Raw genomic sequence first — 11705 nt, 5'->3', positions numbered from 1 at the left:
GCAGAAGTCCATCCACTCACTCACTAAAGAAACTAAGGCAACCGTGAACAGAGTTTATAATGCGGAAAAGCGCATCCGCGCACTGGAGGACAAAAACAACACAGTGAGTCCGAAAATGGATAAAATGCAAAATCGAAACCCTGCACACGCAGGTTGATGACTTAATCAGCAGGAGTAAAAGAAATAACATTCGCCTGATCAATGTAAAAGAGGAGCTGAGATTGGTGACATGGACGCTTTCGTGGCAAAATCCTGTGTTACATCCTGGACCTGAAGGAAGGCGAGAAACCACCAGAGGTGGACAGGGCACACCGGGCGCCTCGGCCACGTCCAGACCCCGGCCTGCCACCGAGGGCCATCTTCATCTGCCTACTCCGCTGGCCCGACCGTCAACTCATCCTCCAGGCTGCGGGGAAGAAGCCCCTCACCTGGGAGGGTACGCGCTTTTTCGTCCGGCAGGACCTCTCCGCGTTGGTGCAACAGAAACGCGCAACATACAACAGCATCATCGAGTCAATGGATATCGCTTTGGCGTACTGTACCCAGCGAGACTCGTCATAACCAGACCGGACTATCTTTAGCACTCTTTCTAACTATAAATCCACTTCTGTTTTAATTTCCTCTCTTGCCCTCTTTTCACCACACCGCGGACACTGTGTGCACTGTAAAAAAAACAAAAAATACCACAATGTGTGATTTTGTCTGGGGATTAGTGACCTGACTTTTGTTTTGTTGAAATGTTAATAAATGGGAGCTTCCCCAAACAGCCATCTCTTTCCCGACAATCCCCTCTGTGCACGAAGCCTTACATATGGTAATTAAACATCAAAACACCCGCGGCTTATAGACCGGTGCGGCTTATAGAAGAAAAAAATAGTCACCTTTGAAGGTGCGGCTTATAGACCGGTGCGTCTTATAGTCCGGAATTTACGGTATTTCAAATATGTGAGGTGCGCTTGATTTGGCATCTCTTTCATATAGAGTCTCATATAGGTTTTATTATTCCACATGAAGACCTGAAACAAGCACACAGAGGCTCTGAGGAACCTTTTGTGACTTTTCAGAAGAAGAAGAAGAAGAAGAAAACGAAGACGAAGACGACGACAAACTTACTTTCCATCAATAAGCACTTGGACTTTTCGATTGTTGACTTGATTGTCACTCCAGTGACGATTCTGGAAAGAGGAAGGAAACAAACAAACACACACGCACGCGCACGCACACACACACACACACACGTGCACACATGGACCCACACACACAAACACACACATATCCCAAGACATTATTAGATCATAACCGAATATCACATCAAGTGTTAAAAACCACAGAATACATTTCATCTTTCACAATTTTGGAACCAATGACTCATAACAGTCATTTCTACTAAAGGAATCAAATTTGATGATTTCAACAATTCCAATGGAAGGAATAGTTGGTGTAACTTTGTCTCGTGCTACTCTCGTGCCTGTGCAGAATCCTGGCTTGGAGGTTGGAGGAAAGATGTGAAGAGAGCAGGTGTGTCTTTGGTTTGTCAAGTAGGCTCCTCCCATCGAAGATGTTTGGTTGAAAGCGGTCCACGACACCTCCAGCAGCCTCCACGCCCGCTCTCAACACCCATCAGACTTCAACTACAGCTGAATCTGATGGATCCATTTCATTTTGCTTTTCGCTTCATTTAGTCTCTGGTCGTGTTTGACCACTTGCTGAGAAAGCGAGACAGGCTGCAGAGACCGACAGAACTGATTGTGTACCTAACTTAACATTTCAATGATAGGAATGATGTCTTTAGGTGCAACAAGAAAGTTGGAGAATTGTTCAGCATCTCCAGAGGGTTTATGCTCTCTGAGTGTCTTCTAGTTTCAAGTAAAATAAAACGGTTAACATCCTAATCAGTGGTGTTTTTTGCGCCCTCCTTTTCTCAGTAGCTTTGTCATGGTGACATGGATCTTTGCTGCAGCTCAGCTTCCTCCAGTCAAGTGCCTGCAAGCTTATACAACCGCTTTCAAAGTAAGTAGTCTCCCCAACTCTGGAGACAAGTTACTTCAGTGTTTGTTTTGCCGGATCGTTGGCCACCGCTATCTACCTGCCCATACATGGTCAGTCTTCAGTTGCTGCTATCTTCTCGCTGAAAGCCATTCCTGACCAGATTCCTGAACCCCACTGACCTCACCAAAGTGACCAGTGGGTATTTGGCAAAGGGGATCAGGCAGGATCGCTTCGACCACACAAAAAGACTCCTGTTCTTCTCCTCCAGTTAATGTTTAACCCATGACATCACATTTTCCTTTAGTGGCTTGGCATCAGGCATGCCCTGCAACCCCCCCCCCCCCCCCCCCCCCCCCCCACACACACACACACACACACACACACACACACACACACACACACACGTACATTTGTTTAGTTGACCTTGACGGCTGAAGTGAAAGGTCGTTCTCATTGTTTTAGAAAAACATGTTCTCTCCCTGTACGCTCATAAAGAAATAAAAGAAACTACGAAATGTCTGAAAAGAAATGTCAGACATTTAGCAAAATATGGCCATTAATGACCCCACCAAAAAAGAGGAAGAAAGAAAATCGATTTCCTAACGAGCGTACAGGGATCTTCTGTTATTGCTTAAGGTTATTGCTTAAGGTGAACTCCTACATTATATCACCTTTTGCCAGTAAAGAGAAACATGACAATATTCCTAGAAGCCTGGGTGGAGGATATGAAGTGTGCTGTTGAGTAAAGACGTTACACACATGAGGGGTGGACCACTCACTAACCCCCCCCCCCCCCCCCCCGAGAACCTCAAGAGACGCTCTAGTGACAGACTCTAGAGCCCATCCTCATGTTCTAGCCTCCTCGCTAGAGCATCTGCTTCCATGCCGGAGGTTCCGGGTTCGATTCCCAGCGCCGGGTTTACACAGAGACAGTACGAGGCAATACTGAGAGGAAAGTATGTGTGAGAGAGAGGCACACTACAAGGGGGGCATACTGGAGAGAGTTAGATGTTTGGTGCTTTTCAAATGATAGGTTTCCATTTCGCAGCCTTCTGCCCAAAAACTACTCGAAATTCTAAACAAAAGTGAGAGACTGACAATGCAACAAGAGACCTGCGGTGAAGAATGGGTTGAATCACAAGTTTTGAAGGGCCCTCCTCCAGGCCCAGCACCAACAACCATGGCAACCTGCTAACCACCCTCCTATAGGTGAACACATCTCCTGATCTGACTAGAGAGAGATCTGATCTGTCTAGAGAGAGATCTGATCTGTCTAGAGAGAGATCTGATCTGACTAGAGCAAGATCTGATAAGAGCAATAAGCAGTCATTGAGTATTATGCAGAATGCTCTTAGTGAACTGGACCGTGTGTTGCTATGTCATTGAGTATTATGCAGTGCTTAGTGAACTGGACTGTGTGTTGGTATGTCATTGAGTATTAAGCAGAATGCTTGCTTTGGCGCGGTTGGAGGATTTTGCCTAGGAAGTGTATTGAAGTGAGATCATGCCACAGCATTTTTGTGGTGAGTCTAGACAGAGTTTTATAGTCGAGGCTGCTGGTGGTCGTGTGGAGCTCGTCTGCCACAGTTAGACAGTAAAGGGAGATGATCAGTAGCTTGAGATAAGATCATGCTTAGTGATACCAGGTTAAGGTATCCTTTATTTATCCCCATGGGGAAATTCATCCTCTGCATTTGACCCATCCTCTACTAGGAACCTTCCTAGAACTAGGAGCAGTGGGCAGCCGCAGTGCAGCGCCCGGGGACCAACTCCAGTTCTTTTGCCAGTGCCTTGCTCAGGGGCACTGACAGGAGTATTAACCCTACAGTAACATACATGTCTTTGATGGTGGGAGGAAACCGGAGCACCCGGAGAAAACCCACACGAACACGGGGAGAACACTTGCTACTGTAGTAAAGCAGCTAAAGGGTGTTGGGATTTCTAGAGGAGGACAGATGTTTGCCGATGTTTGTTGTTGGAGTTCCTGTGGCTGCCAGTAGATGTTGCTAAAACGTCCATATTACTGACTGTTCCTTTAAAACGTCACACGCAGCAGCTTTAAGAATGTACTTACTATGTCGTCCCTGGCGTCCTTAGCAGCGGTGACTGTCAGCACGAGCACCAGAGGCACGACGGTGGTGAACCAGGACAGAGAGGAGATCTGAGGGATCACCTGCAGACACACGCACGCACGCAGCACACACGCACGCACACACACACACACACACACACACACACACACACACACACACACACACACACACACACACACACACACACACACACAGTTTTAGCATTGGTTAGCATTAGTTTAGTTGTTCTCAAACCGTTTCACGTCAAGGACCACTAAATGGACACAATTAGACCACAGACCACGTTTGCTATGATGTTTTATTACTTGTATGAAGGTGCAGTGACCTGTAGGGGGCACTATAGGTGCCCCCTGTAGGGGGCACTACAGGTGCCCTACAATAACACGCTGGCCAGTTATGGTCGGAGTGGTGGACAGGCGTATATGTGTGCCGACAAGCAGTGTTCAATTGCCAGCGTAAAGCCACATAACATTTACATTAGACTTTTTCTTCATAGCCATGACCAAACCCTAACCAAGTTGTTTTACTTACATAACCATAACCATGACAACCGAATTTCATGACGTAATTCAATGCTTTTCAAATTTGTGTCGCAAGGGCTTTGCACAGACGCAGTGAGCGCACGCTCGTGTTGCTGGACGTTCGTAGGATTATGCATGAAAAATACTTTTCATAGAGATCATATCATACGAACCATTTCATGATAATGTGCTGCTGTGTGTATGTGCATGTGTATGCAAACAGACAAACATAACCATTTAAAGTACTACTGATATTAGTTAACTGTTAACTGTTCTGTTTTCTAACTGCAGCTCCTCTGCCTCCGTCTGCTGTGAGTGATCTCCGCGCTGCGACATGCCTGCTGTGTGCGTGTGTGCGTGTGTGTGTGTGTGTGTGCGTGCGTGTGTGTGTGTGTGTGTGTGCGTGCTAGCGTGCGTGCGTGCGTGCGTGCGTGCGTGCGTGCGCGCGTGTGTGTGTGTGTGTGTGTGTGTGTGTGCGTGATGAGGCAACTTCCTGTGTTGATATTACACTTCCTGAATCTCACTGAACTTGATTCGGTCAAATCCTGTTTGGTTAACGTGAGTCCCCAGTGTGACAGAGGAATCAGTAACTGTGGATGTGTGGCTGTGTGAGTCAGTGTGAGAGTGGTTCTCACTGTTGTTGGTAGCTCCCGATATTTTTCAGATTTATTTTACATTAAAAACGACAACGTTTCCAGCCCTCACAGGCTCTTCGTCAGGTCAGGTTTGCAATGATCAAACAGGTTCAGGTGTTCCTCATAATTAACGTAGGGCCCACCTGTGGGTGTGCTCATGTCATGATAGACAATTAATGTGATAAGACAAGACAAAAAGTGGGAAATAACCCAGATATTATAATCTGACATTGCTGAGAATGATCAGAGTGAGAAGTAGCGTTATCATAAACATGAATCAAAAATACACAGTAAAAGGGCCAATTTAATTTTATTTATGTGGCCTATTCACCTCATGTTCCAACACAGGGCTCAGCCAGTTACTTCCTATTGTGTTGACACTTCCTGTGACAGTACAGTACTAGTGAGCAGGTAAAACAGAACACTTCCTGTGACAGTACAGTACTAGTGAGCAGGTAAAACAGAACACTTCCTGTGACAGTACAGTACTAGTGAGCAGGTAAAACAGAACACTTCCTGTGACAGTACAGTACTAGTGAGCAGGTAAAACAGAACACTTCCTGTGACAGTACAGTACTAGTGAGCAGGTCAAACAGACGGTGTTTTGAACAGGAAGTCATAACACAACTGGGTCAAGTGGGCGGAGCTACATAAGGTGAATACACTGTGAAAATCTTATTGGGTGCAGGCTACTATAGTCTCATGATGTAATAGTCATGGATAGTCACTTCCCATGCTACACCCTCCCACCATGTTTCCTGAAAATTGGCCCAGTAGTTTTTCCAATCCTGCTGACAAACAAACAGGACTGAAAACCTCCCCTCCTTGGTGGAGGTCAAAACAGCCAGCCCCTCCCCTCGACACTGTGTGTGTGTGTGTGTGTGTGTGTGTGTGTGTTGTGTGTGTGTGTGTGTGTGTGTGTTTGTGTGTGTTTGTGTGTATGTGTGTGTATGTATGTGTGTGTGTGTGTATGTATGTGTGTGTGTGTGTGTGTGTGTGTGTGTGTGTGTGTGTGTGTGTGTGTGCGTGCGTGCGTGCGTGCGTGCGTGCGTGTTGCCCTCACCTGGAGTATCACCAGGAACAGAAAGTAGGCGTTAGCGATCCTCTGGAATTGCTCAAACAGGTTGAGAGGTAGGAAGGTGAAGAAGTTGTACTTGGTGGTCTTAATGCCGTTCGTCTGGAGGAGGAACGAAGGAAGGGAGAACAGAGGAGGAGAGAGAGTGAACATGATTAGAAGGCTGTTGTTTAGTTCACTCTAAAAAGTCGGAGGGGCTTTGAGGAACATTTTAGGGGTTCATCAGATTCCAACTGTAGGAGGAACCTCTGAAGGTCCTTTGAGGATAGACCCTCAAAGGACCACATTAGGTCCACGGACCCCCATTTAAAGGCACTAAAGGTCAGGATATGGCTGGCGTCACGTGTGGGTGGGATGGGGGGGTGCCATGGTCTGAAAGGTTTGTGCTTGTTAAGAGTGTCATCTGCTGGTCAAGGCATTTATTCTGGGCCAGGTGGATCTTATCAGCAGGCTGAAGGCCCGGGCGGGTCAGACTGAGACGTGCTGCCTGTGTCTGTGTCTCTGGCTCTCTTCAGCGCACAGTTTTGGCCATAGCTGCATGTGTAAACATACAAAGAGAGGAAGTAAAGTGAGTGTTTACGCCCTTCTTGGTATCTGGTATCTTCCTCCAGCTTTATCCCCTTGTCACCCTCTGCTGAACTACTGCTGCACCCATGGCTCCACCTTCAAGAGGAACGTCTCGGAAAAACTACATCAAAAAAAAAAAAAAAAATTCCTCTCTTTCGGCTGTTGGAAGCACGGAAGATAGGCTACAAGGAAAGGGATCCTGGAAATAAGCCGTTTTTAATAAATTTTCTTCAGATTTTTCTCCAATTTTCTCCCCAATTGTACTCGGCCAATTCCTCCTGCTGTCCTGGTCATTGCTCCGCCCCCTCAGCCGATCTGTAGAGAGAGCTGTAGAGATGCATCCTCCGATACATGTTCTTTTCACCTGACAGCGAGGAGGTTCACCGGCCAGGACATAGCGTGTGGGAGGATCATGCTATTCCCCCCCCAGTTCCCCTCCCCCACAACAAGAGTTGGCACTAGTAGTGCAGCAACCAGGACACACACACCACCGGATTCCCACCCACAGACACGGCCAATTGTGTCTGTAGGAACGTCTGAACAGGCTGGAAGTACCGCTGCCGGGGATTGAACCCGTGTTTGGCGAGTGCTTTTGACCTCTACACTAGCCAGACACGCCGGGAACAAGCTTGTTGATAGACGCAGGAATTTTGCTTCTACGGCACCGACATTCAACACCGCAGTACATGAAGGAGAGACGCAGGAGGAATGCATGATGGTGGGGGATTTCTACAATGGCTACCACTGTGAGTGAGCCGCAACAGCCATCAACACCTTATGCTTACATCGATGTCTCTTCATGTTACAGCATAGTGGTGATATCAGATTGAAAACCCTTCACTGCGGTTGCCAATAGAGAGGCAAAGTGACCGCCTACTTCCTGCTTCAGCACTGCCGCCATTTATTTTCCCATAGACATTTCGTAAAATGCTTATAGAAATAGTTTTACTTGGTCAAACCAAACGGTTCAGCTATATTTCGAATCGCGGGAGAGACCATAGAACATTTCACTCGGACCAAAACTAAAAAAAACAACATTGAGAAAATATTTTCTTTAAATCTGCAAAAAAAAATAACGTTTTGGTCCGAGTGAATTGTTACGCGATCTCTCCAGTTTCTAAATATATCTGAACCGTTTGTTTTGACCAAGTAAAACTCTTTTTAGAAGCATTTTACGAAATGTCTATGAGAAAATAAATGGTGGCTGAAAATCTCAGGTACAGACAGTGCTGAAGCAGGAAGTGACGTTCCCCTTTGGCTCATATGGAGTTTATCAGTAACTCCAGTGTGGAGATAACAGACTTTTTATTTTGTACACTGGCAGCCACTGTGCATCTGTCTTTTATTAATGGTAGATAAACATGTCCTGTAGCTGGGCTCAGGCTATTCTCCTGAGTTGTTCTCTGCACTGTTGTTTATCAGTGTCTTATGAATTATCATTTGTGATCAACAGTGATGTGCTGGTAAATTAAACAGTGGCTTATTAACTATGACATCCCATTCGGTGATCATCATCATAACAACCGCCGATACAAACAAAAATATCGTCAGAAAAGCATTAAATTACGTTCCTCGCTCCTCTGGTCGGCCGGGGCGCCTGTTCGGGGGGGGGGGGGGGGGAACTGGGGGGAATAGCGTGATCCTCCCGCGCTGCGTCTTACCGGTGAAACCTCCTCGCTGTCAGGTGAAAAGAAGCGGTTGGCACATGTATCGGAGGAAGCATGTGCCAGTCTACTGCTCTCACCGGATCGGCAGAGGGGGTGGCGCAACGACCGGTTAGCATTGTCAATATACTTTAATCTATAAATCATTGTCATACAAAACCCTCATAATTCATATTTAGGTGATTTTCCTGTTCTAACGTCAACTGAAGGTTTACATGTGGAGACCCCTGGGTGTATGAAAGCCTTTCAAACCCCACTGTACTGTATGAACTCACAAATTATAAGTCATTATTTTGCAGTTTTTCTCAGTTCCTGAAAGGTTAACAAGGTTTCAATCCAGTCTCCGGGAAACGACCACGCTCAAGACACACCCCGAGAGTGGGCAGTGGTGGCCCAACGGTTAGAGAAGCGAGCTTGTGACCGGAAGGTCGTCGGTTCAATAGCCGCGACCGACAGGATAAATCTGAGTGGGGAAAAGTGAAAAGGCAGCGCTTGCCCCTCCCTCATTACCACCACTGAGGTGCCCTTGAGCAAGGCCCTTAACCCCCAACTGCTCAGTGGAGCTGATCAGTGGCCAGCAGATCAGACTGTGGTTGTACTGGTCAGCTTCCAGGTGTGAATGTGTCTGTGTGAATGTGAACAGGATGCTCCTGAAAAAGAGAGCATTGCTCTCAGTGAGACTCCCCCTGTATAAATAAAGGTAAAAAAATAAAAAAAATAAAAATAGATGGCTTCATACTGGACTGACTGGGAATTGGGAAACCTGGGCTGTACATCCCCAAAATTCAGTAGCCACTTTCTCTATTTTAGTAGCCAACTAGATTTTTAAGAAAGAGCAGGACCTCCAAATGGTGGTTGGCTCCCTGTGAGACTGAACGGGAGAATAGACAGACTTACCAGTCAGAGACAATAGTCATAATATTCCACCTCGGAGAACACGAGCAAACACATAACATACACTAATAATAATACACAATAACTGTACTGTACTTACTGCATATTTGAAAGAGAGGTTGTATTCTCGGTCGTTGGCACGGAGTTTCCTCTCCAGCTCTGATTGGACAGGGCAGAGAGATTTATAATTGGATTGGTATCAGATGTATCAAATGTGTTATAGTGTTAACAGGTCTATTCATGGGAGCGCCTTACAGCACCATGGACAGTGTTTTTACCATTTTATTCAGGCAAATAACTAGCTGGACATTTTCAGAGGTACTTTGTATATATTTATTTTTTATATACAAAATACTACAGTAATTAATGTAAAACACCCCATAAAATAGAAATGACAAAATATATATAAAAAAAATTGCAGCTATTTTTGTTAAGAAGCAGTACAGTATGTTAAATGTGGTGGCCATACCTACATTAAACTGAGAAAAACGTTACAGGGAATATATTATTTTAAGAAAGATTATTGAGTGACTAATACTAACTACATTTGCTTATGATCGTTTTTTTTTAGACAACACTTTTTAAAAAATTTCAAAATATAAAACATACACAACCATACAGAAATGTTGACAGTACAAGACAAACCAGAAACAAATAAATAAAAAACAAAAATACATAGAAATACATGATCGTTGTTTTGTATATTTGATTCAACTGGAGTCATTAGAAGCAAAATGGAACATCTCTAAATTGAGCAGTCCTGCTGCTTGCCTTCACAAGGCTGTGGATTTGTCTCACCTCTCTCTTTCTTCCTGGCACAGTCCAGGCCGAAGAAGGACATCTTCTCGTCCTCGTCCTCGTCCTCTAGCTGCTATCTCACCATCATCCTGGTCCTGCATGTGGAGGAGAGACAGCTGTTACCTCCTCCTGTCCTGGCACAACAAACTACACACGTGAGTCACACAGTATCTCCATGACCGGAAGAAAACAGACACACCTCAAAGTGTTTAGGTCAAAGTAAACATGGGGCCTTCTCCAGGACACTTTAAACACCAGTGCAATTAAACCCAGAACGACTGCACGCCGCCAGAACTACCATTAACTCATTTTCCGTAAAGTGCCCTATGAGGTGATCATTCCTCATTCATGTCCAGGCTTTTAATAAGGTGTGAGCATAGGTCATTCATGTATATAGGTCATTTCATGTATAGGCTTTTAATAAGGTGTGAGCATAGGTCATTCATGTATATAGGTCATTTCATGTATAGGCTTTTAATAAGGTGTGAGCATAGGTCATTCATGTATATAGGTCATTCATGTATAGGCTTTTAATAAGGTGTGAGCATAGGTCATTCATGTATATAGGTCATTTCATGTATAGGCTTTTAATAAGGTGTGAGCATAGGTCATTCATGTATATAGGTCATTCATGTATAGGCTTTTAATAAGGTGTGAGCATAGACCGTATAAAAATATGGACGTAGCCACCGTGACGTCACCCATTGGTTTGTGGATTTCCGTTTTGAAGCCTCAAGTTTAGCATTTTGACTGTCGCCATCTTGGTTCTTTGGAGCCAGAAGCAGCTAGCACCAGACCAGGGGTTTCCCACAGAGCCACAGAAGCAGGTAGCGTGACACCAGGGGTTTCCCACAGAGCCACAGAAGCAGCTAGCACCAGACCAGGGGTTTCCCACAGAGCCACAGAAGCAGGTAGCGTGACACCAGGGGTTTCCCACAGAGCCACAGAAGCAGCTAGCACCAGACCAGGGGTTTCCCACAGAGCCACAGAAGCAGGTAGCGTGACACCAGGGGTTTCCCACAGAGCCACAGAAGCAGCTAGCACCAGACCAGGGGTTTCCCACAGAGCCACAGAAGCAGCTAGCACCAGACCAGGGGTTTCCCACAGAGCCACAGAAGCAGCTAGCACCAGACCAGGGGTTTCCCACAGAGCCACAGAAGCAGCTAGCACCAGACCAGGGGTTTCCCACAGAGCCACAGAAGCAGCTAGCACCAGACCAGGGGTTTCCCACAGAGCCACAGAAGCAGCTAGCACCAGACCAGGTGTTTCCCACAGAGCCACAGCACTGCCTGCTATTGGTCTGTGATCGGCGAGCTGCGCGATCACTGGACAGGCGACCTGTCAATCACGCCGCAAAACAGCCGCGTTATCGTCTATTTTACTCTAAATGGGACCAATTCATCGTTGACGTTGGTTCTCCCCCAAACCCCTCTTTTTGCAGGCCTTTTCTACATTAGAAAGAACGCACA

At 46.0% G+C, this 11705-nt stretch overlaps 1 protein-coding gene across 1 annotated transcript in view; it reads right to left on the bottom strand.

Annotated features, from left to right (window-relative positions):
• The window catches only part of LOC310783804 (phospholipid-transporting ATPase ID-like), a gene marked incomplete at its 3' end in the record, with an annotated part of 32540 nt that extends 22221 nt beyond the window's left edge, over positions 1–10319 (bottom strand). Inside the window, exons 1-5 of the mRNA XM_083644705.1 lie at positions 10237–10319; positions 9539–9597; positions 6302–6415; positions 4064–4162; positions 1114–1175 (exon numbers count right to left, since the gene is read on the bottom strand). Of these exons, the coding sequence (XP_083500831.1) occupies positions 1114–1175; positions 4064–4162; positions 6302–6415; positions 9539–9597; positions 10237–10279 (377 nt within the window). The remainder of the gene's footprint in view (positions 1–1113; positions 1176–4063; positions 4163–6301; positions 6416–9538; positions 9598–10236) is intronic.
• Between the last annotated feature and the right edge of the window lie 1386 nt (positions 10320–11705).

This window comes from Poromitra crassiceps (assembly GCF_964638095.1).
Source record: "Poromitra crassiceps genome assembly, chromosome: 10".
NCBI classification, from domain to species: Eukaryota; Metazoa; Chordata; class Actinopteri; order Beryciformes; family Melamphaidae; genus Poromitra; species Poromitra crassiceps.
This window is presented reverse-complemented; position numbering and strand designations above follow the sequence as displayed.